The sequence below is a fragment of the Lipophrys pholis genome, assembly GCF_963383615.2.
Source record: "Lipophrys pholis genome assembly, chromosome: 1".
Taxonomy (NCBI): domain Eukaryota; kingdom Metazoa; phylum Chordata; class Actinopteri; order Blenniiformes; family Blenniidae; genus Lipophrys; species Lipophrys pholis.
This window is the reverse complement of record NC_137635.1, coordinates 33,519,875-33,545,644: the sequence shown is the minus strand read 5'-3', so window position 1 is coordinate 33,545,644 and position 25,770 is coordinate 33,519,875. Positions and strand designations below refer to the sequence as shown.

At 46.3% G+C, this 25,770-nt stretch overlaps 1 protein-coding gene across 1 annotated transcript in view; it reads right to left on the bottom strand.

The window, feature by feature from the left end:
• Window positions 1-1,225: 1,225 nt before the first annotated feature.
• hydin (HYDIN axonemal central pair apparatus protein) overlaps window positions 1,226-25,770 on the bottom strand; it is a gene marked incomplete at both ends in the record, with an annotated part of 57,073 nt that continues 32,528 nt past the window's right edge. Inside the window, 42 exons of the mRNA XM_080464816.1 lie at window positions 1,226-1,435; window positions 2,084-2,359; window positions 3,472-3,693; window positions 3,760-3,990; window positions 4,187-4,337; window positions 5,170-5,333; window positions 5,410-5,619; window positions 6,008-6,230; window positions 6,752-6,861; window positions 6,983-7,150; window positions 7,268-7,420; window positions 7,570-7,768; window positions 7,969-8,138; window positions 8,990-9,211; window positions 9,295-9,502; window positions 9,575-9,722; window positions 9,841-10,000; window positions 10,178-10,304; window positions 10,369-10,566; window positions 10,967-11,203; window positions 13,270-13,430; window positions 13,514-13,723; window positions 14,167-14,309; window positions 14,627-14,857; window positions 15,654-15,762; window positions 16,096-16,291; window positions 17,298-17,446; window positions 17,561-17,793; window positions 18,002-18,206; window positions 19,160-19,232; window positions 19,720-19,875; window positions 20,339-20,509; window positions 20,590-20,680; window positions 20,961-21,054; window positions 21,140-21,341; window positions 21,412-21,584; window positions 23,120-23,279; window positions 23,369-23,488; window positions 24,222-24,404; window positions 24,478-24,803; window positions 24,890-24,935; window positions 25,010-25,596. Of these exons, the coding sequence (XP_080320942.1) occupies window positions 1,226-1,435; window positions 2,084-2,359; window positions 3,472-3,693; window positions 3,760-3,990; window positions 4,187-4,337; window positions 5,170-5,333; window positions 5,410-5,619; window positions 6,008-6,230; window positions 6,752-6,861; window positions 6,983-7,150; window positions 7,268-7,420; window positions 7,570-7,768; window positions 7,969-8,138; window positions 8,990-9,211; window positions 9,295-9,502; window positions 9,575-9,722; window positions 9,841-10,000; window positions 10,178-10,304; window positions 10,369-10,566; window positions 10,967-11,203; window positions 13,270-13,430; window positions 13,514-13,723; window positions 14,167-14,309; window positions 14,627-14,857; window positions 15,654-15,762; window positions 16,096-16,291; window positions 17,298-17,446; window positions 17,561-17,793; window positions 18,002-18,206; window positions 19,160-19,232; window positions 19,720-19,875; window positions 20,339-20,509; window positions 20,590-20,680; window positions 20,961-21,054; window positions 21,140-21,341; window positions 21,412-21,584; window positions 23,120-23,279; window positions 23,369-23,488; window positions 24,222-24,404; window positions 24,478-24,803; window positions 24,890-24,935; window positions 25,010-25,596 (7,806 nt within the window). The remainder of the gene's footprint in view (window positions 1,436-2,083; window positions 2,360-3,471; window positions 3,694-3,759; window positions 3,991-4,186; window positions 4,338-5,169; window positions 5,334-5,409; window positions 5,620-6,007; window positions 6,231-6,751; window positions 6,862-6,982; window positions 7,151-7,267; window positions 7,421-7,569; window positions 7,769-7,968; window positions 8,139-8,989; window positions 9,212-9,294; window positions 9,503-9,574; window positions 9,723-9,840; window positions 10,001-10,177; window positions 10,305-10,368; window positions 10,567-10,966; window positions 11,204-13,269; window positions 13,431-13,513; window positions 13,724-14,166; window positions 14,310-14,626; window positions 14,858-15,653; window positions 15,763-16,095; window positions 16,292-17,297; window positions 17,447-17,560; window positions 17,794-18,001; window positions 18,207-19,159; window positions 19,233-19,719; window positions 19,876-20,338; window positions 20,510-20,589; window positions 20,681-20,960; window positions 21,055-21,139; window positions 21,342-21,411; window positions 21,585-23,119; window positions 23,280-23,368; window positions 23,489-24,221; window positions 24,405-24,477; window positions 24,804-24,889; window positions 24,936-25,009; window positions 25,597-25,770) is intronic.

Below are 25,770 nucleotides of genomic sequence, written 5' to 3'. Positions count from 1 at the left end.
TTTTAATTGGAAACGACAGGCGGATGTGTATCAGACACTAAACAGGAGGATGGATGGTCTTTACATTCCTACGAATCCAAATGGTCCCAAGGCTTCATCACAGAGGAGAATATGTTTTGTATAAGCTGCTGACGATCCAGATGCTAAATTAAGATGTCGACACCTTGATGATGGAGCCGGACCAACAAACCCACACTGTGTTACTGCATGTTCTCCCTCTGCAGCCCTTATGGCCAGAAGAGACCATTTCCCAATTCATTTAGCCGAGATGAAGCCATTTCTGAAAATCAGCGCGGGATAAAAATAAAGCAAAAATGCAAGCAAAATCTGTATTTTCAAGTAACTTTCTGAAAGCTTTATTGAGCCATTACGGAGGAGCTGAAAAGCCACGTGAGGCTCTGGACCTTCAGTGGAGACCTCTGACCTCGGCCTTTTGGTTTTACGCTCTGAAATTGAAATGAAAGCTGCTCTTTGACCCGAATAATCCTCCTCAAACAGATTATGAATATTATTATGAAGTAACAGGATGAAAAGGTTGTTAAATACACAGACTTGTTAACAGTAAATTTACGAATGTAGAAGTGATTTACAGTAACTGTGTCAAACTTACGACCCCTGGAGGCAATAAAGGACCTCCGAGGATCCAACCGGGCCACTGGACCATTCTACAAGGAGTACAAAGTATAGAAGTTACAAAGAGTACAAGTGACAAAGTAGAAAAGATACAAAGTGTAGAAGTTATAAAGTATAGAAGTTCCAAAGTATTTTTTGTGTGTAAAAAAATTGTGTTTCAGTTGTTCAGGTTACAAGTTACAGAGTATATAAGTTAGAAAGTGCAGAAGTTACAAAGTAAAGTTACAAAGTATAGAAGTTACAAAATATAGAAGTTACAAAGTACTTTTTGTGGGTTAAAATTGTGTTTCAGTTGTTCGGGTTTGTAAAAAGAAATGAAACTAACTGTGAGATTTGTTCTATTTTGAAGTTTATTTTGGCCGTGTGGGTACACAAAAAACAAACTCCTGAACAAGGGTTTGTTTGCCCGGGTATAAAAGTCACTGCAGTCAGAACAGAGCCTCCAGGAGTTTCCACCCTTTTTAGAGGAAAAGCAAGATGTTAGCTCCACCATGTGGCCACATGGAGAAACTACAAGAGACATACTACTGAATCTGAGGGGATCAATGCAGATTCAAGCAGAGTGGCGATGCCCGGGTTGGGCTCGTCTGCACTAAGAGGAGTCGCGCCTGTGGCCCCTCAGGTAGAACACCCAGCTGTAGGTCTCACTGTGGCCCTTGGACCTGTGGCTGCAGACCGTCAGCCTGCCGAACCAGGGCCCTGCGTCGCCCCCTGGAGGAGCCTGGAATGACACCTGGAGGTCTCGGGTGGCTTTGGAGGCGATGCTGTCGAACGCTTCAACCGAGAAGCTCGGGTTGTCCACCTGAAGACGACACAGATTCCGTTGAAGAGACGGTGAGGAGGAAACATCAGAGGAACATCATTCCAGGAAGATCTCAGAACTAAATGAACCAAACCACTTCAGTAAGTCATCTGACTTAAACAACAGCGCCCTCATGTGTTCAACATTATCATCACAATCCTCTGGTCAGTCTTAATGTCCGTTTCTACAAACTCGTTTATATGAACTCGTAATAAAATTATCTGCGTATATTTAACTATCTGCAAGATTACGTCAAAACTTGCTGCACGAATTCTGTCAACTATTTCACCAGATTGATATTAGGCCACGGAAGATTCCATTACATTTTGGAAGTAATCCGGATCTGGATTCTGGATCCGAATTTCTTTTTATAGGCTTTTAAGAATTCCGTCTAAACTGCAGGACATTGTGTTGTTTTGTTTTGTTATTGGAAAAAATTCTGTACAAATGTAAATGAGAAAAAAACCCTACATGACAGATCTTTGCCAAATTTTCACCACCTTTGGCGAACATCAGAAATCTTTGATTGCTCTTGTTGAAAATAGGGAGTTTTCTGTTCAATTTTATTTCGTGGTTCAGTTTGATCTTTTCACTCTAAAACCATCAGACCCTTTCCTGTTTGGACCTGGTCTCTCAGAGGGTCTGTACCTGGCAGGAGAAGGTGGTGGTCTGCAGGAAGACGTTCTTGAAGGGGATGGAGATGCGGGAGCCCGCCTTGATGCTGAATGGGCCCTGGGCTTTCGGGGGCTTGCCGAGGCCGTGCAGGGGGAAGTTGTACTGACCCGCGGTCTTTGAGGACAGCGTCAGGTGACCTCTGGATTCTCCCAGCTGATGAGGCTCGAAGCAGACCTTCACGCTGACCTCTGACCCCGACTCCCCAGACCCTCTGACCTTCTTCTCCACGCTGAACTCTTCCCCTTCGACCTGCAGCACAGAGAACAGAGGAATCGGCTCTGCGATGAAAATCCACTCCTTAAAGATACAGTCTGAATAGGAAGGCATAGGAAGGCGGTGAGATTAAGCCTGGTCCTTCCATTTTGTACAGACCAGGCCGGCGTCTGATGGCGTGAGACAACCTTGGCTAGTTCTCATTCAGAGACAAAGTTCCAGGTGGAGCAGGGGTGAGAAGATAAGGAAGAGGGACAGAGCGTCCTTTTGCATAAGCAGTGAGGATGATGTTGATAAACAAACCAGCCTCGGCGGCCGGCTGTCTGGGGCTGTCAATTCTTGATAACAATTGTTTTCGGTCAGGCCGAGCACATTTCTCTCAGTCTCCGTCCTCAGTCTCATCACAAATCCAATTATGTAGACGTCTTCCACGTCCTCGATGGAAAGAATCGACAGACACACGATCCTCCAACTCTCCCAGGAGTCCAACGTGTATCCGGCAGCAAACGTTCGGTCAGGACAGGCGGGCTCCCCTTTGCCCATTCTTATTGTCAAAAAGATTTGGTCGATTGCATTGAGAGACCAGATGATCAAATCTAAGATTTCAGTTTGGATAGAGATGTAGAGAGAGGCTCCTACTAGATTCTGACAAAAACAAAGACAAGAAGCAAGCAAGCAGGACAGATAAGGGAGGAGAGAAAGAAAAAACATTCGCCTTTGTTGTGAGCAGGAAGAAGATGATATAATGTATTATAATGTAACGTAACGTAATACAGTGTAGTGTTTTGTACAGTGTAGTTCAAGTTGTCTATGTCCTAGAATTTGTGAGAGTAACGTGAAGTTTTTTTCCACACTTTGCTGTTACAAAGATGTCGACACCTTGATGTTAGAAAACATCAAGATGAATGTAAAAAATCTGGTGCATGATGGGAAATTCAGTGAGAAGAAGAAGAGACCCCTAAAGCTCCAGATTGTAAAGTCTGTCTGATTTGGTTCCGAAGCTTTGCTCCCATTAATAAAGCCACATAAAGCTGTAAATATAAAGAAATATGTGGTAAAACATCCTAAAAAGTGTCCTCCAAAGGTTTGTTTGTGGGTTTTTTGGCAGTTTTTCAAACTGCAAAAAGCAGCGCGCAGTGTTTCCTGACCTTGCTGGAGTATTTGGTCTTGAGCTGGGCGTTGTTGACGCTGACCGTGAGCCAGTGGCTTCTGCCCAGCGTCGTGCTGAAGTGGACGGTCTTCTCTAGTGGGGGGGGCAGAGCGCTGAGGAGCAGGTCGTAGGGGAACGTCCCCAGCTCAGAATTGGACAGAGTCAGACGGGCCGTCGACTCTCCTGGGTGCAGAGGCTGGAACTGGAAAGTCAAGACGCCCTGAGGAGAAAAGAAGGTTGAGTCGAGTTTCACGGCTGCTGGTTGAGAACAAGCAGCAGAACCCACCTTGGACTGTCCTGGAACCGTCAGCTTAGCTGGAGCCTTGATGTCGGAGCATTTGCACTCGATGGCGAGGACAGTGGCTGTGCTCAGGGGGTTCTCCACCTCCACCGAGGCCGAGGCGGTGTGGTGGACGGCAGTCTCCAGCTGCACGGTGGACAGGACCCCCGGAGGAGACACTTTGAACGTGAGCAGGTAGAAGAGGAACTCGCCCGAGTTCTCGTTACGAAACGTCACCTGAAAACACACCGAGGTGAGTGTGTGTGTGTGTGTGTGTGTGTGTGTGTGTGTGTGTGTGTGTGTGTGTGTGTGTGTGTGTGTGTGTGTGTGTGTGTGTGCGTGTGTGCGTGTGTGCGTGTGTGCGTGTGTGCGTGTGTGCGTGTGTGTGTGTGTGCGTGTGTGCGTGTGTGTGTGTGTGTGTGCGTGCTCAGACCTTGCTGTGGAACGGACCCTCTCTGTACATGAAGAAACGCAGCTTGTAGTCCCGTTGGGACGCTGCGGGGACGTCAATGTGCCGGAGGCCACTGAGGGTCACTGTGGCGTCCAGTCGGTCCGGCTTCAGTGCTTCTATCAGCACAAGAAACCTGAGGAGGAGTAGAAGACCATCTCTACATCTGCTGACAAGGACAAGAAATCAACTGATATTTAAGATAGACATAGAACAAAAAGCTTGGAACCATCAAAGGACTCTGCAGGTCTTTACTTGGATCAGATCTTTTTGTGTGATCGTTCACGTTACATTTTAAAAAGGACCTCTATCAGACTGCCGTGTGAACGTCATCGGGCCCCAGAGCGCATGTCCAGAAGACGCTGTTTACGGTAGTCAATATGGATGGCACGCCGCTCAGCACCAGGGTTGCCAGATGTGACTCACTGTTTTCAGCCCAAACAATGTAAAACCCACACACCTCAATAAAAACCAGCCTAAATTCCAGCCTGTGTAGAAATCCTGTTTAAACTGTAAAACTATTATATGTGTAATGTAGAACATGCCATAAACACATAAACGCACGAAATAAACAAAGTTAAAAGGTAAGAGAAATTAGCTCTAATTGGGGGATACCCGCCATATTGCTTCCACCAGTTCTCCCTCCCTCGTGAACAAATAGTCCGATGCAGGTTTGAGGAAAGACTTTTTTTTTTTTTAAACATAGAGGGGGAAATATCAGTTTTTGTAAATGCCTGGCTGAGTGTAAACGTGGCCTCAGTGTGCAGCACAGAGAGTGACGCCTGCTGTGATAAACAAATGGATGAGTTAAAAAGGTTGAGACTGAACTGATGAGAAACTTTATATTTCATATTGGAAATGGGGAATAAATAGGCCGAGTTACTCACGTCCATCAGAATCAGAGCCGATCGGCAGCAGGCTGTGTGTGTGTGTGTGTGTGTGTGTGTGTGTGTGTGTGTGTGTTGTACCTCTGCTGTCTGGGGAGCCAGTTGTGAACAGGAAGAAGCTCCTCATGCTGAGTTTTGGCCGGCAGCAGTCTAATGATGTTTTGTTCTTCTTTGGGAGGATCAGCAGTTCCCTGCAGGGTGTGCAGCACGCCCCTCCCATCAGGGAAGGAGAAAAAGATGGATCCCTGAAGAAACGAGGAGAAACACACCAACGTCACTTGACGCGTCATACTGTGACCTGAGGGACATCCGCGGTCCTACCAGGTGCTTCTTTCCACCGGAGGTCATCGTCAGGGGTCTGTAGGTGACCTCCAGCTCCTTGTTTTCATTGGGACCGAAGGACACGATGGGCGCGGCGCTCCATTGCTTGCCCTCGATCACCGGCCGGACGCTGCACGCCTGATTTGTGGGGTTCAGGACTGTGAGGGGCTGAGAGTCGGAGCTTCGCACCGGGCAGGTAAAGTTCACCAGCTGGAGACAGAATAGCACAGAGAGGAGCTCTCGTCTGAAGACTCTGGATCAGCAGACCTTCAGGATCACTTTCCACCAAAAACAAGTCAGCTGGTTAAAGATCATTCTCTGCATTTAACTGATCCTATTCACAGCTTTACCTCTATGCTTAGAGTGAGCTGCAGTGTAAAGTAAGAGGGAGACACACCTCCCAATGGGAAACCAACTTCAAAACCAAACAAATAATATGTGTCAGATAAATGAGGAATGACAGAATTTAATCTCCTGGATTATCAGTTTTCATCATTTTCTTTTTAAAGAAACATGTCTAATTGATTCCAATACCTTCCCGGACCACAAGGGTCCACCGTTTGTTTTGGATGGGAGTGTGTTAAAAAGTGAGTGGCACCTCTTTGGCGGTGGAGGCCGCGATGCAGGAGCCTGCGACGGTCAGAGTCAAGTCTGAGGACAAGCCGTCCACAGAGCAGCGCAGCTTCTCGTATCTGGTGTAGTTACTCAGCTCCATGGGGGCAAAGGTCATGGTGAAGGGTAACTCCACGCCAGGGCCGATGTAACCTTTAGTCGGCGCGATGGACAGCTCCGCAGGGAAATCCTCACTCCTCCATTTGAACCTGAGCAGGATTTAAAACAGACGGCAGGAGACAACGCCCTCATTTCAAAATGCATGAAACCAGATCGGGTGTTTCAATGAAATATGTTCTCTGGATTCTGCTTTTTGTTGAAATGATTGAAATGAACTACTTGACCATTACATAAACATCTAAAGGGAGAAAAGGAAGTTCAAGGAGCAGGGTTATCTTTTCATAACTTATAAAATGGAAAACTGAATCTTAAATATTCTAACAGGTCACAAATGAATAAGACTGAAGTTTAATTCCGTTACTAACAGAATGAATCAAGTACAAGCTGCAATAATGTCAAAAATCTGAATACGCACATGATATCACACAAAGTTAAGCATGGAAGAACTGTAATAAGACGAATTCTTCAGTAGAGAACAACCTTAAAAAAATATCCAAAACTGGAGCGGTGGTGGAGTTTTGCTTTGAGTTCTCTCTCAGTGTGTGTATGTGTGTGTGTGTGTGTGTGTGTGTGTGTGTGTGTGTGTGTGTGTGTGTGTGTGTGCTCTCACCCTGCACCGATGTCCCCCGTGTTCCTCATGAGGATTTTCTTCTGGGACTGACAGCGCTGCACGACGGCTCCAAAGGACAGATGGTTCTGGTCCAGGAAGACCTCCACACCCTGACAGTCGGAGGTTAGATACAGGTGGTCAGAGGTTAGATACAGGTGGTTAGATGTTAATTACAGGTTGGTTACAAGTGGTTAGAGGTTAGTTTCAGGTGGTTACAGTCTTACAGCCTACCTGACAGCAGCCGTGGACGGTCAGCAGAGGTTGGATCAGACCTGAACAGTCGGCCTGCAGCTTGGCCGTGAACGGAGGATAAGGCTGCTGAGGAGAGAACTGAAGCTCAACGTGACAACAACCACCAGGCTTCAGCTTCAGCTCACCGGCTGGACTCACAGACAGTTCCTGGAGGAGGAGGAGGAGGAGGAGGAGGAAGGGGGGGGGGGGGGGGGGGGGGGGGTGTCATTGTGTGTGTGTGTGTGTTTCAGGGAGTGTGTTTCTCTGGGTGTGTGTCTGAGCCACCTTTGTGTCCAGTGGAGAACTTGCACTGAGCATCAGGGAGAAACTGAGGTCCAAACTGCTGCGGTTGATCAAAACCAGCTGCTTCTTCACCTTCTGGCCGACCGTCGGAGAGCCCAGCTTCAGGTTCCTCTGGCGGGGATCCTCCACTTCCAGCTAGCGCAGAGAAGCGCACGAAAAAAACAATCAGACGATTCATAACAGGACGTGAAGCACATCAGGTGATTGTGAATGTTTGATCGTTGATTTTATAAAATTTTTTTAATAAAATATGAGCCAATCACGTTAAAAGAATCAATAGTCACCTTCATTTCGACGCCCTGTCCCCGCACGTCCACCTCTTTGCTCACGCAGCCGTTCAAGAGGAAGTGGAGCTTTTGCTGGTAGCGACGAGCCTCTCGAGGACAGAAGGTGACGGGAGCCTCCATCACAGCACCGGGAGGCAGAACGTCTGGGTGGAAGTCCAGTTCCAGGAACGCAGTGTTGGTGAATTGACACTGGACACTGAGGCCGGACACACAGAGGGCAGTTCAGTTGATATTGTGGAAGCCGATACACATGCAAAATAACAGACTATCACTTTAACATGTTTGCCTTCATGAACCTGGAAAACCTTTTGTTTATGCTAAAACAATGACGTAAAACAGGCAATGTGAGTCTCCTGATTCAGATTAATTTGTTGTCGTCGTCTTTCCTCTACACACCTGATGCCTCTCTGGCCCCTGTTGGTGATGAGCAGCGTCCGGCAGGGCGCCGACATGCCGGGACTGACCAGGAAACACTTTCCAAAGTTCAGCTCGCTGAAGGAGAACTCGAGGCTCGGAGCAACAGCCGATCCTTTAACTGCAAAACTAAACGTTGGCCCACGTTTCACCTAAAAGACAAAACAAATCCACTGAATTGCTCATATCACTATCATTCCACTTTGTATAATCACTTAGAAATTCTTTAAAACATCCTGCTAATAAATTGCACAACATGAAACACATGTTTTTTGCACTTCCACCAAGTTGATCAGTTTTCCTTCATTTTTTTTTAAAACATTCAGTGAGAATTTTACAATTTTCATTGAAGATTTTTATCTAGAAGTTATAAACTATGATCCGAGTTTGTTTGGTTTTCCTTTTTCCAACAGAATCTTAAATCTATAGGATTAAAATGCTGTTTAGTTGTTTTATTCTGGACTTAAAAACAAATGTAGAAGAACTTTTGTTTTTAAAAGCTAAAAGGAAAAGAGAAAAAGAAATGAATGAATGAATGAATGAATGAATGAATGAATGAATGAATGAATGATAAAAAGAGATGAAGTAAAAATGAAAAACTAAAACAGATGTAGAAGAAAGAAAAAAGTAAAAATTAAGAAAAAAGAAGGAATGTTTTTTTAGATAGATAGATAGATAGATAGATAGATAGATAGATAGATAGATAGATAGATAGATAGATAGATAGATAGATCTAAAAGTTCTAGAAGGAAATTTTTTTTTTGAAAAGCTAAAAAAATATAGAGGAAAAAACTGATGAAACAAGTAAAAACCAGACGGAAGGTTTTGAAGTATTCTTGAACAATAATTGAGTCCTTTTCTAAAAGGGTTTTCTAAAAATACACTAACATCCGGGATTATTCTGGGATTATTCTGGGATTATTCTGGGATTATTCTGGGATTGGACACTTGGTGACACACAATCTCCCGACCTGATATTTCTGCTTGCGGAGTTGAAACCCACCCTGATGCTGAGAGTGACGTCCTGCAGGTTGCAGACATCCTGGGGGCAGAAGACCAGGCCGGCCTGCAGCTGCTGTCCCACCTCCACAGCAGCGCTCTGCGGCTTCACCTCCAGCTGCTGCAGCAGCTCTTTGGGAGCCGTCAGGTCGAAGGTCACCTCCAGGACGAACCTCGCCAGGTTGGATATCAGGAAGTTAAAGGACTTCTGCTCTGAAACTCCCACCTGGGAAAATGAATATGCGGAAAGTCAGGAGGGGATCCTCAAGTTGGAAGCTCAGTGTGACGCTGAAGTGAAAGTGACCCAACCTTTTTGAAGTCCAGCGTGTCCTGGTGGTCAGGGACCACCTCTTTGAAGGCCCCGTCTGATTTGTCCACGCGAACAGAGGCATTCATCATGAAACAATCGGCTTTAACCCTCAGTGTGAGCGGCTCGGACTTCCTCTTCACCTTCACAATCAGCCCGAAACTCTCATTTCCCTCCCGAGACGGAGTGAAGGACACGGTCAAAGGCAGCCTGCAGGAAAAGAGCAACAGATCAGTTTGAAGTTAAACATATAGTTTCACACTCTTTCAGAACATGGGGAACCTTTGTTTAGGATCCAGTGTGCTGGTCAGCGGCTGCACACTGAGACTGGACTGCTGATCTTCACTGAGGAGAGATGACCGCAGGATGGAGAAGTGGAACGAGTCCTCTTCTTTATTCACCACATCGATGACCTGCTGCACTTTACAGCCTACACACACACACACACAGTTATGAACAGATTAGCTTTACAGTGAGTGTTTCCAGAGTGTCAAGCAGTCTGATGGAGAGTGAGAAGAAGCAGCAGAAGCTGTGTTACTGTTACACACCAACGAGCACTTCTCCGAACTGGATGTGGACTCTGTCCAGGTAGATGAGCGGTTCCCTCCTGGTCCCCACACACAGGAAGGGAACAGACAGAGTCTCCGTCACAAAACTCCACAACGACTCCACCACGTCCTGCTGCTCAGCCACATACTCGAACCACACCTGCACACACACACACACACACACACACACACACACACGCACACACACACACACACACACACACACACACACACACACACACACACACACACACACACACACACACACACACACACACACACACACACACGTGAAGAAAGGAGAAGTTTGACGGACTGTGTGTGTTTTCGGTCTTACCTCTGCCTTCTTCCCGGGTGCGACAGTCCCACTTGGGGTGACACAGTAGAACAGGCCGTCTCCTTCATCCTCACACGTCCACTTGAAGGAAAAGGGTTTACTGGTCGGGTTGAGGACATGAAAACATCTGTGGAATAAAGCAAAGCGTTAGGACTCTGATGGCGATGATCCACCTCTGCAGTCTGATGTACCTTGTTGTTGTAGTGGAGACGCCCACAGCATTGAACTCCAACACCCGGGGGTTCGGGTCCAGAAGACTCCTGAACTCCGGCGGTCTGCGGTTCTCCAGGTAGTCCGAGTCCTCCAGGTCGAAGTGGCAGTGGGGCAGCAGACTGCGGCCGCTCACCGACACACACGGGGGCTGTACGCCATCCTGCAGGTTAGGAATACTGGAAGAAGAACATGCAGAATTTAGTGTCCAGGAGGATGTTCTGCTGAATATACTGAAGTTCCTCTGAAGCAGGACCAGTATAATAGTGCCATAATAAAATTAAAAGTTGACAAAATGAAGCGGTAATGAAAGAAACTACTTGAATTTCAGTACAATACAGTGAAAGAATTGTAAAACTGTAAAACTCTGGTCTTTGGCCCTGAAGGGACGTCACACACAGTGAACATGTGAGCTGCTTGGATGTGGGTGTATCGGTGTTTGAATTTGTTGAAAGCATAGATTTCAGTTATGGCCTTGCGTCAACATCTATTTGGATGACTGCTTTGCAAAAAGGAAGAATTAAAAAATAAACAACAAAAAACCATTAAAGACATTGCTGATGCTGTTACTCTATCTACCTGCAGAGCACTCTGCCCTGGAAACGAGCCACCTCCACTGGAGAGAAGCGGAGGCTGAAGTGCTGCGTGGCCCCCGGTTGGATGCGCCCCATGTGTGGCTCCACTTCAAAAGGAGCTGATTCCATAGAGCCCGTCAGCAGGGACATGACTCCCGCCAGAGCACTGCCGGGACGCAGTGCCGACCCCGGTCTGGAGCGCAGTGTGGACCCCGGGGAACCCCTGCTGCCAGGTCGAGAACTGCTGGAGGGCCCGTCTGTTCGAGACGATACGTGTTCACATTCATAGAAACGGTCGTTTTTTTAAGCATTCACTCCTAAATGTGTCTGGTTTTGCAAAATACGGCACACGAACAAGAAGATCATGATTTCAAAATAGGATAAAGTCATACCCATTTGAGCTTCTTTGCTACAGCTTGAATCCAGGACAACGTTCCAGACAAAATCCAGGCTCACTGCGCCTTCATTCACTATCTGCAGTCTAATGCAAACACACACACATTGCTGGCTCGGACTTCTTATTGCACATCAACAAAGAAGTGTCTAAACTTTGTTATATGAGAGCCACATTTGCAATTTTTAATGTGTGTGCCAAAACAAAACATTTCAGGACAGACTGTGTCCCATAATTGGCTCTCAGGCCACATTTTGGATTGTTGAAATTCTTCAGGGTGAGATATTTCAATTAGGGCTTTTCCACCAAAAAGAACCAGGAGCGAGTTCAGGGCCGGCGCTATTGGCAGTTCTTAAATGCGCACTGCCAAAGCTGTTTGTTTTTCCTTTGTCAAGGGAGCCGAGTGAGAGACACATCATTGTGTCACTCAAAAAACGTCGTACGCCACTTATTTCACCAATGTAGCGCTGGCAGTGCGCATACAGGAACGAGGAGACAGACCGTGTACATCGGTTTGGGTCGAGTCGCTCCATCTAGTTTGGTCTGAACCTCGGATGAAGACCAAAGAGCCAGAAAACACTGCGTCTCCTCGTCGCTCCATTGTTATTTTTTCACATCCATCTTGCTTTAGTCCAGAGCCCCGGAGTGGCCAGAGAGAAAAAAAATAAATAACGTGAGAATGAGATAATAAGTCATTCCCTCAAGTTAATAATGCGAGAGAATGAGATCATTTAATCTGTGGCCACAATCCTTGTTCCTTCGCATTATATTTCTTCACCCCGTCTTATTTGTTGTTATGGACACTTTGAGATCAAATGATACGGACCACATTAGATATTGGTGTTTTCTCACTAAACCATGTGAATTACAGACATGTAAAACTCACCTTGGTCCAAAAAGAGAGGATCTAATTGTCAGCAGCTCCGATTCATGTATCCCTTCTTTAGCATAAATGAATGAGCTTGGGGCTTATTTTTCAACATTTGGGCATTACATTGTGAATTTCTGCTCCTTTCACTTTATTTCTGGATGTGTCTGAATCACATGCTTCAACATTGGGGAGGAATGGAGGTGTAGAATGATAGAATGAAGCTCTAAAGCCGTTTCCAATGGCAACCTCTGTAAACACAAGCTAATCAAAACAACAAAAGTTCTCTTTACCATGAAGCGCCATTAAAAGGCACATTTTATGGCAAAAAACCCCAAGATTTCATTTATAGTACCGGTAGTATGTAGTTTGTTTTGTAGTTGCTAATGAACCAAAAGTATCACGTCTCATAGCGGAGCGCCCTGCAGTCCACATGCAGACCTCAACCTGCGGTCATAACACCATGCAAGACCTGGAAGTGAAGTTAGTTACAATGACGTTCCGAGCAAAAGCGCAAAAAAACTGACAACGGAAAACTGCTTCTAAATTATATATCCGATGCAGCTGACTTTGTGTGACAACGCAGGAGCAGTGCAGTACAACATTTCAATTACAGCCACCGGCTCCGCCATCGCAGATTAAATGATCTTGTTCTCTTATTACCTATTATTAGCTTGAGGGAACGACTTATTATCTTGTTGCCCTGCATTATATATTTTTTTCTCTATAACCACTCCGGGGCTCCGTCCTTTGGCGATGTTCGCTGTAGATTTCAAAATGCCGGTACAGCATCTCGTAGGTCGCGATAACTCTGCCCCCAGCTGATGACTTGTCAGATCCCACTCGGGCCTCGCTCTGGCCCAGTAAAAATTTGAGGCCGGCTTAGCACCCGTTTAGACCCTGATAGGCCGCGGCTTTGGCAGTGGAAACACAAAGAACTGGTGCTAAATCAGGCCCTGGCCCCGAACTAGCACTTAAAGTTTGTCATTTTCATTGAAAACGTTGTCTAAACAGAGCCTGAAAGTAAGAATGAGCTCTGACTCACGGGTGGATCCTGCTCTGGTACAGTAGCGTGTCTTTGAAGTTTACGGCGTCGGCGTTGCAGCTGAACTTCACGTAGTCACAAACTGCACTAATGCGCAGATCCAACTCCCACTGGGAGTCTTTCACCGCCGAGCAGCTGGGCTCAGGATCAATCTTCACTACCTGCACGCACACACACCTAAATCAACCAGAGTTTCTTCACACGGCGCCATCTGACACTCCTCAGTGTGAGTCCAGTGTCAGACCTTGTTCTGTGCTGCCTGCTGTGACGCTCTGGAGCTCAGCCACCGGACCGTCCTCTGCCGGTCGTCCCAGTCGGCCACCTCGTCCAGGGGCTGCTCGAACTCCACCTGCCACAGTTTACATCTCACCGACCATCTGCTGAGAGTCAGGGGCTGGCAGGAAGTGAAGGTGGCTGTTACTTCCTTCGAACAACCAGCGTGAAGATGCCCCACCTGTGGAGAATGAGTCCATGGGAAAGGTTGAAATGGGTGATCAAACTATTTGAAGAGAATGAAGTGACAGGACATGGAAAGATAATTTTTCAATTCTGTCTGTGTATTGTCTAGCTTGATGTGTCGGTCAAGATCAATTCCTGATCCCATAGACACGAAGAAGATGAGAGGCTGAAGGTCAAAGCATGAAAGTGATGAAGAAAGGTGATTTCAGTTACTTTTAACCTTCACTGTGTTCTGAGTATTTGACAAACTGCTAATCTGAAGGATTTCACACACAACAATCAGAGTTTCCAAAGGATGGTGAGAAACAGAGAAGATCTCCAGAGAGAATGATGACGACCACACTGGGTGTCTAACCTGGAACCAGCAGGGTCTACCGCTTACACACCATTAACATGGCGTGATTATTATGGTGTGGCAGCCATGTTGCTGTGAGTTACCTGTGGAGAAAAGGCCACCTGGGATCCACCTGAAGGCCACTCGAACTTCACTGCATGGCTGCTGCTGTGGTTGGTCATGGTGAAGCTCTCCTGGTGCGAGAAGCGCACATGGCAGTCACCAAAATCCAGCATGTCGTACTGACCTGAGAGGGGGGGGGGGGGGATAGAGAGAGAGGTGGGGAGAGAGAGAGGGAGAGAGGACGAGAGAGAGAGGGAGAGAGAGAGAGAGAGAGAGACGGAGAGAGAGAGAGGACGAGAGAGAGAGAGAGGAGAGGGGTAGACAGGACGAGAGAGAGAGAGAGAGAGGGAGCGAGAGAGGGAGAGACAGGACTTACAGAGCAGTCCTGCATAATGGTGGAGGAACTGCTCAGTCTCTCTCCTCTCCTCTCCTCTCCTCTCCTCTCCTCTCCTCTCCTCTCCTCTCCTCTCCTCTCCTCTCCTTTCCTACCTTCCTCCTCCTCCTCCTCCTGGTCCAGGTCCTGCTGAGACCTCCGGATGTTTCCCAGTGAGACCATCTCCTGGTAAGCCTCTCCTGTCACTCGTATCGTGCTGCCGCTGTACTGGTTGTCCTCCACCTGCAGTAACATCTCCGCCCTCACATTCAGCGGTCTGTCAGAGCAGAGGCCGACCTCAAACTCCATTGATTGGTTCACGTTCAGCCTCAGAGACACTCTGTGCACCACCTGGTGCTCTGTGGAAGAAGTCAAGGGTGACAGATCACAGAAGTCTGTTTAGTATGGGGATCTACCATCAAAGTCTACAGCCACCAAGACCTACAGTCGATAAGATCAATCAGATAAACTTCACCTGGAGCCACAGTGCCCATTTTGCATTGTGGATTTGGACCCTAGGGTGAAGGACCTGGACTGGATGGTGTCAGTTTTCTGTTATTTTGGCAGTAGAGACTGTTTGGTATGTGTTCGCTGTTTTGACAGTTTTGAGAGCGGCTTTGGGGGCCATCATGTGGCGTGGGGTGGGATTTCCTGATTGGACCTGGGGTGGGACTGGCTTCCTTTCTGGGTTGGATGCGATTGCACCTTTGTTCTCTCTTTGCAGGGTATCTTCCTAGTTATCATCAGACTGTATGGGCATGTTGGTGACCATCGGTGGTGAGGTGGTTGGCACAAGCCCGCAAGATCATGGCTCTGAATATGAATATTTCAATAAACTTAAGCATTTATTGGGTTTATCAAAATGTGTTTTAGGAGTAGATTTCAAGATTTTTAACATCTCTACAAGACATTTTGATATAGAAGTAGACGTAAAGTGTAAGACTGACCAAGGTCAAGTGTGCATTTCACCATTTTTAGTAGAAAATTAAACAGTGAATGTCCTGCTATCAGACATTTTTTGACATCCTTCTACCTTCAGTTAGCAAATCTGGTTGGTTGCTTCACAAAGAGATGAAGAAAACATGTAGAAAAGAGTGCAGGTGTGTGTGTGTCAGTGATTCTTGGTTTGTTTTGTGTGTACAGGTGAAGCGTTACCTGCGTCCACAGTGTCCTGGAGTTTAGTGGACGTTATGGTGCTGCAAGAGTTTCCAGCAGCAGCTTTGAGGCTGAAAACATTGTGTTCATCCAGCATTTCGATGTGAACCTGAAACCATAATTCCACAGAGCACTTTAATTAAACTGGAAAAACTTCCAGGTTAAATTAAAATAGATCAGATCAGATCAGACTTCATTAATCTCACATGGGGACATTCGATTATCACAGCAGCAGTTTCACATTGCACAAAATAGCAAAAAACAGCATAGTTGCACACAGAGAACAGACTATGTATGTATAAATAGATAATTAGATAAAAAAATATAGAGAAATAGAGAAATATCAACACCAGGATGGGGTGAAAATACACATAGTAGCAGCAGCAGTAATATTTACAATAATTCCAGTACTTCCATACATTCAGGACGAGTGTCTTCTCACCTGAGCGGGAACGGTTCCATCATTGAGCAGCACCAGAGGCAGACTGCTTCTGCGGCCCACCAGCACCCGTCTGAACTGCATGAGGAGGATTCCTCGCCTGCTCTTCAGAGCGGGACGCAGCAAACACACACTGGGCAGGGTTCCCTCCCCTGTCAGCTCCACGTCCAGAATCTTCCCCTTCAGGGAGGGATGCATGCTGGGAAAAGTGGCAGGAGACAGCCAAAGGTTAGCAGTTCCATCCCAGTCTCACCATGCGTCCTGACTGAAGAGTTTGTGATGGAGGAGGACCAGCTTGTGTGGGAGCTGGGTGAGTGTGATGGTTCAGGTCAAGCAGCCAACTGGAGGCCTGCGGACCTCAAACGGCCACCTGACCCATACTCTGTGACCCGTGAGCCAATTTTGAAACATTAGGAAATTAGTTCACTACTGCACACTGTAGCGTTGGTGCCCATTCTAGTTATTGTATGTTTCATTCATTTTTTTGTTTACTTTGTATGGAGCATTGCCTTTCAAGTTTTCAGTTCTTCATTTATTGCGATATGCAAGTGAGGCTTTCCATCAGGGGAGTCAAACATAAGGCCTGTGGGCCAAAACCGGTTCACAAGAAAGTTCTTAAGAGAATCGGACAAAACACAACACAGAGAGCCAAGCTTTGATATTGGTGATACTGCTATAAAAGCTATAGCAAACTAGCATTAGCCTCAAAGCCATGCTGTCAGGGTGAGTTTGTAAAAACACCCACATTGCAACACAGAGAGAAGTTTAGTGGACTTCTGACAGTATTTTCCACCAGAAGGTTACATTAAATTTGGCTTTATGTTGAGTTTGCTGTTATTTTCAATAGTAATTATTTCGTTTTGTAAAAATATAGACATTTCCGTCTCATATACTTATACTCTGCACCACAACAAAGAAAACCCATCAACTTTAAAATTAAAGATTATTATGGAACTATTTTACCATTCTACGCTGCAAAACACATGAAAGGTTAAGACAGCATTTCCAAGAGTGTGTGTGTGTGTGTGTGTGTGTGTGCGCGTGTGTGTGTGTGTGTCTCAGTGTATGCTTGTTCAGGGCTGTGGTGGAGGTTTCATTCTGAGAGACTGTTTTTTTTTTTTATTACTCTGTGTACTTTGTAATGCATAAAGGTTCGATGGTCATAAAGTTTGACAGCAGAAATACGAGGTGTGGTTGGTATTTACCAGCTGGGTCCCTCCATGGTGGCTTCCAACACAGCGCTGTACAGCTGCATGGTCTGAGGGCAGAACGTGACCACAGCGAAAGCGTGCGACTGGTTGGGAATGTTCAGTGTGGTGGCGGACAAACCAAAAGCCTCCTCATTTTGAGGCGTCTGTAAGACAGTCACATCTATACAGTCACTATCTATATAGTTACAGTCATACAATCACATTCATACAGTCACATTAATAATTGATGATTGTAGAATAAAGGTGTGACGCCTCACCTCGGTTCCATCATGTTTGATGGTTAGGTTGAGCATACAGGGGACTCTGCTGTTGTTGGAGAGTTTAAAGCGGGCCTCAGCAGTTCGCCCCACCAAGACTTTGTTAAAAACAAAGATGTTCTCCTCCAAGACGTAGATACTTTCTGCGTTGCTGAACTGCTCTGAGGAGAGCTGACTGCTGTTGTGGCACAGATGGTGTTCCTCAAAGATGGAGGCCAGGTCTGAGGATATGCCTGAGAAATCAACACAATGAACAAGAGAGTCAGACACAATATCCTTGTTGTTCCTCGCGTCGTTGCTCTGGAAACGTTTGTGTTGTTGTTTATCATTGTGTCGGTTTTTAATGTGTTTGAGTAGGAGGTGCGAACCGGCTCAGCACTCATCAGGCCCACGGTATGTCTGGAAACACTTCACCACATCAGCTGACAGTTACACTCTCACCTGGCCTGCAGACATCAGCTAGCAGTCGGTACGGGATGCCGCCAGGGTGGTGTGAGGGGTCCCGGCCGCTGATGTCAATGAGTAAATCCTGCTTCCAGGTACCGAGCTGATCGGCTGCACAGTCCACCGTGACGAGCTGCTGAGCACCCGGCTGCAGGCTCCCTCTGCAGGGAGACACCGAGAAGACCCCCCTGGTGAGATGGTTCTGAGGGAAACACAGAGGAAGAACATGTAACCTCAAATCAAGGTCAGTTAAAGGCTGAAAAGATAAATCTTCAGCTCGCTTGTGAAGGTACGATATGTAACATTTATTTACCATGAATTCCGAGCTGAGTGAGACTGTCAAAATGTAATTTCGTTTGGTTGTGCTGCTGGTAACTCTACTAAAACCAGCAAGATATCCATCTTTCCCCAGTCTGTCTGGGCTTGCAGTACAGGTTTACACCACAAGGTGGTGCATCAAGTCACCAAAGCAGCAGCAGCTTCCATGTGAAACCAAACCAATGTAAAAATGAATCAGAATGTGGCTCCAGAGAGACAAAACTCTACAAACCAGACGAAGGACTGACTGATGACAGAGAGACTCAACACTGCCACCCAGAGTTAAGGACCATAGTTTCCGAACTATATGCTGCTACTTTTTTCCCACGCTTTGAATCCTGCGGCTTATAAAATGACGTGGTGAATTTATGAATTTTTACGGGTTAACAGGCTTCATGCTACCAGATTCTACTTTCGCATGTAGGTACATGCTGTTTTGAGCGCCTCTGCTTCTCCAAAACGTGCCCTAAAAGTGATTTTCCTGCTCTTTGTGACTTCGTCTTGTGCTGCTTTCAGTGGTACAGAACTCCAGCAGCTGACAGCCGTGGGTGATGCATTCAGGTGCATCACGTAAAGCCGTCCTGATGGACTCCGTGACCGAGAAATCTTCCTCCTCAGAATCACAATCAACCAACAACTGATAAAATACTTCATCAACAGAGATAAAACCCTGTGATTGTGTATTTGCAACTCTCTCTCTCTCTCTCTTTCTCTCTATCACTCTCTCTGCATGTATGTATGTATGTATGTATGTATGTATGTATGTATGTATGTATGAAACAATGCATTTTCACTCGAGACGTTGTGTGAGCCTGAGTGAACGAGTCGCTCTCTCACCTGCGGAGCTGCCGTGTTCTGCTGAATGGTCTTCTGCTTCATGTCGATCGGAGCACCAGGCTTCCCCGAGAAGCTGTCAGCACATTTCCATTTATTCAAATCACTAAGATCAGATTAGAAAAGACAAAACACAATTCCTCTCTGTCAGCTTCAAATCACATCGTTTTATGAACCATTAAACAAAGACACTGCAGTTCAAGCTCCCACACTGTTTTATCATTTCCAGGCTGCAGCTGACATTTAATACTCATCACTCACCAGGAAAAACTGAAGAGTGGGGTGTAGGCCATATCTTATATTCAGTGGTGCTACACTGGGTTTTGAGTGTGGCGTTCCGCATGGCAGTTGTCTGGGACCGCTACATCTCACAGTTTTCACAAATGAGCTACCTTGGATTGAGCTTGACAGATTAGTATCCTATGCAGATGATTTTACCCTGGATGATACTACTATTCATAACTCTGTGTGTGTGTGTGTGTGTGTGTGTGTGTGTGTGTGTGTGTGTGTGTGTGTGTGTGTGTGTGTGTGTGTGTGTGTGTGTGTGTGTGTGTGTGTCCTACCTTGTCCGTCTCCGTGCTGGGGGCTCGGGCGTCATACTGCAGATGTTGAACTGCGTCTCAAACAGCCCGGTGTTCTCGATGGTGAAATGTTGGCTCTTCCAGCAGCCGTAAACCAGAGGACCAAAGTTAATGTCACAGGCCGGCGAGATGTTATATCTAGAAGGGAATGGCACACATAATCATTACGGTTAATTTCTGTTCAAGCCTGCAAAGAGAATATTAATATGGTTTCTGTGTTAACCTGGTGAAAACAGCCTGGACTGAGACTCTCATGGCCAATCTGGTGACGGTCTCTCCTCCACTCCCGATGCTGGGATCGATCATCTGCAGGAGACTTGTTCAGTTATTGTCATTTAGTTCATCGTCTCGTGTTTTTACAAATCTATCACTCTGAAACGTTGCTGAAATTAAGAAAGGTGAATATAATCGCTCCACCGAGCTCCTGCGCTCTGGTTATCCCCTAAAACAGATTACAGATTAGAGGACAAACGGGAGCTGCTGAAGTCTGACTGGATGATGACGTTTGCATAAACCAGTAATTTAACAGTGTATAAAATGAACTCAGGCTCGTGTTTCCTGAGTCAGCAGTGGGATTCAAACCGGAGACTGTTTGGTTCACACCTCAAAAACCAGGATGGGCTGCTCTGTGAGGGAAAGTTCCCTGTTAGGGGAGCAGATGATGTTCACTGTGTCGGACCTCTCCTTGGGGGACAACGAGCCACTTTGGGGGGAAAGCTTGAAGAGGGAGTCCAGTTTAGGCTGGCTGGCGTCGCGCCGCTCAATCACACACCTGAGGAAAAGGGAAAAAGACGTGAATCGTGATCAGACAGTGAGATTAAACACATAGCTGAAGAAAGTGTTCGAACTCACTTGTAGGCGATTTCATATTTTCCTCGATTCTTTATTTTCAGAGACAGTTTGGCCTCTTCGAACACTTTGATTGTTCCAAAGTCCACAAAGTCTGCAACAGAGATCTCAACGTGTTTGTACAGTGTGGGATAGGTTCAGGCACTGAACTCATGATTTAAATGTCTTTGCTTTCACTAAACAAAGAGAAAAGATTTGTAGCTTTATAGATCATCATGCCGTCATCAGATCAAACTGTTTGTGTGCCCTGAACTAGTTCGACACGCCTGCTCTAATTGTGAATAGTCTGAAATGAATATTGAAAGCCTTTCAAACATGAGAAGGAATAATTAGCTTTAGCTTCATTTGCTTTTCCATTACATTATAAATTGTACCTGGAACAATGTCAAAGTTCATATCGTAGACTTCAACTACGACCTGAATGTTTTCAGATTGCACGACTCCGACAATCTGGTCCACGTCGGATACCTGGAACAGAACGTAAGAAACCTTTTACATCAGCACATGAAATGGGATCAGAGTTTCTTCCAATTTGATTCTCGCTGTACCGTACCTCCAAACGGAGAGTTCTTTTGATATGAAGAGGCTTTTTGGCCCTGAGGTGCAGCTGCAGAGGGAAAGAGCAGTCAGGTGCGATGACACCTTGATCCTGAGGCACACTGAAGTCCTCGTCATCCAGCTCCTCCACTCCCAGCAGCCTCCATGACACCGGCAGCGCTGTCTTATTGTGCATTATCATGATGCGACTCTCCTTCCTACATAAACCAGAGATGTGCTGAGTGGAAGAAAAACACAGACGCACACCATACACAATAATTGTAGTACCTGAGCAGCAGAACCCTGTTGAAGTGGAAGTGCTTGGGCTCCAGCAGCAGCTCCGGTCGAACTCCCCAGCAGGAAATGTTGATGACCACAACTTCCGGGTTGTCCTTGATCTGACAGATGATACTGTCCGTCATCTGCCCCAGGTTGGTGGGGTAGGCCCACACTGTCAGCTCCTGGAACAAAGATTGATTCAGTTTTATTTCTATCTAACAGATTTGTGAGAAATTTTAAATTTTTTATTTTAAAGAAAACTCACTTAAAAAAAAAAATAAGGTCATCATATTTTTAAATTTTCAAAGAAAACAAATGAATACTCAATTTCCTTAAACAAACATTGTGAATTCCGGGAAAACAAATCTAAGATCCATCCATCCATCCATCTGCTATCCCGCTTATCCTGTTCAGGGTTGCAGGTTGCTGGAGCCGATCCCAGCTGACTGGGCACGAGCAGAATTCACATGGACACGTCGCCATCCATCACAGGGCAAACAGACAACCACACTCACATTCACACCTAGGGGCATTTTATAGTCACTAATTAACCTCACAAGCCTGTTTTTAGACTGCGGGAGGAAACCAGAGGACCCGGAGGAAAACATGCAAACCCACTGCACCACCGTGCCGCCCCAAGACGTAAAATTTTGGAAAAAAAAAAATTTAAATTTCAAAAAATAAGAGAAGATTCCTTATGATACAAAAACAAGTCAATTCTGACTTAAATTTTAAAACTGAGTGAGATTAAAATCTCAGATTCCTGAGGCTTCAGGAGCTTAAACTTGTCCTGTAACCCTGTATTAAAAGCTGTTCTTTTTACTGGAACTTTTTTACTCAACTGGAATTCAATTCAATCTTATTTCTTAACAGTCATCTCAAGACACTTTTACAGAGAAAAAACAGCAATTCCAAATGAGCAGAGAAGACGATGAAACAGAAAAACTCCCTTTAAACAGGAAGAAACCTGCCGGAGCAGAACCAGCGTGGTGCACATGCTCAGTGGCAGCGTTTTCGCTGGCTAAGACCAGACGAGCCCCGAGGGTTTCCAGAAAGCTCTGTTTGTGCCCATCTACATGGCGACAGAGCCCGAGCATTTTTGAAAAGTTTCACCTTTTGGAGCCATTTCCAAAAAAGGTGCGTTTTCAGCGGCTCTGACAAGGTTTCTGCAAGAATCAGCCAGTAAAATTCAATGCTTTTGAAATGCCATGACCATCAACTCAAGAAACATGATACAGGTTTCTATTTTTGGTAAAAGTTGATTTTCATATGAAAACTGTCATGGCCAGAAACAATTAACAACAATGGTTTCTACATGTTTATGTGGATGTACAAATCTGGAGTTTTGAATGATTTTTAATTTCATTTAGGGCTTTAATTTGTGCAAAATCAATTTGATGACTATAAATGCTTATTAATGTCCTGCAGAAACCCCGTCCAAGAGCAATGTCATGTTAACTGGCACCAACACGCAACAGAAATTTTGTTTTTAGTTGAAATCATTGCCCTGAGCGATAGTGACCTGTAATAGTGAAACATGGAGAGTGAGAAAGGAAAGCAGCTCAGTGTAGGTCCTGCAGCAGTCTAAACCTCCATCAGCCTCACTAGAAAATGGTCCAGGGTGTCCTGAACCAGCCCTAACTCTAAGCTAAATAGAAGAGTCTTAAGCCTAATGAAGAGTAGTTGTGGTACAACAGCTGATCAGGCTGTGACGTACCTGTTTGTGGCCGGGCTGAAGGCTCATGGTCGGAGGGTCCAGGACAAACGTGTTGGCCCCCGTGTCATGATGGAAAGTGAACTGAATGTCAGCCGGCAAGCCCGAGTCGTTATGAATCACCAGCTTCTCGGCGTTCTCTGGAAATGGCACTTGTTTGTATCTGCAGAGGACAAAGACAAGTCTGTAAATAAAAGGACGTCCAGGACAGGATAAAGTTCTCATGAGCTGGATTGATGGTTTATAGCTCACCTGTCTCTTTTCTTACAGCAGAGTAAAGGTCCAAACTCAAAGTATTGAGCTTGGATCACGTAGCTTCTCTGGATGTCTTCTTTCATCTGTGACACCTTCTTACTGTGAGTGAAAAGTGTCCTGTGGAAACAAGACATCATTGCTTGATTTCCTTTAGCGGTGAATAAAAACATTCTAAACATAAGTCACATTGACAGAAGAGAACGGCTTCGATTGAGATAACATCGATCGCTCTCCCTGCATTGTTTATTCAAAGGTGAGAAGAAAAAATTACAATTTCATGATTGCGTTTTTGAATAAATACTGTTTTGTCGAAATTCACTTTGTTGTGATTTCCCCCTTTTGCACCCAAGTTAAATATTAGCATATATTAATGTGGTATGAAGAAGAATGTTTTAATGTAGACATAGAATTGCCCAGAAAACACACTTAAAACCCCTGAGGGCAGCCGGCTGCCAGCCAAGGCCTTCACTCTGTGATTCAGCAGTCAGCTCAGGTCATTGGACAACCAATTAAAGGCCCCACTAAACTTCTAAAGTGTTTTTAGTGTCTGTCTACATGACAACGGTACTTGAAGCGACAGAAAACCTTTTGAAAATGGCTCCCAAGGGCAACTTTTCAAAAATGCTCTCACTCCGTTGCCATGGAAATGTGGGAAAACGCAACTTCTCTGAAATACCGCGAGACAGTTTTTCATTTTCTGCTTGACAGACCTGCATCATTCATACCTGTTACACTGAGCTTTGATGTCTTATTTGTCTTTATTTTTATTTTTACTTTTCATCTGATTTATTTCCGTCTCACAGCTGACATCTTCTCAGCTTCATGCTGAGTTTCCTTCAGTCATACTCACATGTGGTCTTTGCAGATGGATGGATAGGTGCAAATCCCCCTGCAGGTGAGCTGGTATTGTCTCTGCGTCCCCGCCACCTCCAGGTTGAAAGTTTGTTCGAATGTCCCTGGCGACGCTGAGTAGAACCAGATCTTCAGGACCACCTCCTCTCCGGGCGGGACCACCCAGCGAAACGCCGTCAGGCTGCAAGATGTACAGACGTTCTGTAAAATGAGAGTGGACGGAGCTGGTGTCAGTGTCTGTGTGCTCGTCTGACCTCTGGCTGCGTTTTCTCTCCAGGATGGTGTGGTGCTGGTCCTGCTCGGTGCAGTTGGGTGATTTGCTTCTCGTTTTGAGAGCCCTGTCTCTGCCCTTCCTGTCTTTGTCCTTCATGATGGTCTTCATGCGATTTTTAGGGACAGCCGGTCCTGAGTCCTCCTGGGGCTGCTCATCCTGCTCGTCAGGTACTGAAGGACCAAGGAAGGTGAAGCACTTCTGCAGAATCTGAACCGGTTCTCTGTGTTTGGGGAAGGGAACAATAGAGAAGGAGACGGGTGGCGGGATCGGTGGTCCCTTCGGTCCTAATCCCAAATCATCCAGCACCTACAGACAGAGGACATTGAGGAAGACATCAACCAGTCTGCTGTTTGCAAACACTGAGAGATTACTGAAGTGAATGAGACTCAGACCTCCTCCGGAGGAGGCAGACGGCTGCTCTTCACCAGCTCCTCGGGTCTGAAACACTCCATCTTTGTGACGTTCAGCACGATGTGAGGAATGATGTTCTCCACTGGTGCTGGTACTGCTACTGCTGGTGCTGCTGGTGCCGCTGGTGCAGGTGCTGTTGGTGCAGGTGCTGGTGCCCGTGCCACTGCTGGTGCCGCTTGTGCAGCTGCTGGTGCTTGTGATGCTGCAGGTGCTGGTGCCCGTGCCACTGCTGGTGCCGCTGGTGCAGCTGCTGGTGCTTGTGATGCTGCAGCTGCTGGTGCCCGTGCCACTGCTGGTGCCGCTGGTGCAGCTGCTGGTGCTTGTGATGCTGCAGGTGCTGGTGCCCGTGCCGCTGCTGGTGCCGCCGGTGCAGCTGCTGGTGCTTGTGATGCTGCAGGTGCTGGTTCCCGTGCCACTGCTGGTGCCGCTGGTGCAGCTGCTGGTGCCCGTGCCACTGCTGGTGCCGCTGGTGCAGCTGCTGGTGCTTGTGATGCTGCAGGTGCTGGTGCCCGTGCCACTGCTGGTGCCCGTGCCGCTGCTGGTGCCGCTGGTGCAGCTGCTGGTGCTTGTGATGCTGCAGGTGCTGGTGCCCGTGCCGCTGGTGCAGCTGCTGGTGCAGCTGGTGAAGCTGCTGGTGAAGCTGCTGGTGAAGCTGCTGGTGCATCTGCTGGCGCATCTGCTGGTGCTGCTGTGATCTGGCCGGAAGCTGGTGAAACTACTTTGTTGGTTCCTTTCTTGTTCCTCTTGCCAGCAGAAGACTGAGATTGAGAGAAGATGAACAAGGCTGAATCAATCGAGCTGCAAAAGCTGTGATTCTTTCTCAATATCTGTATTTACATGGAATTAAGTAATCAGATTACAA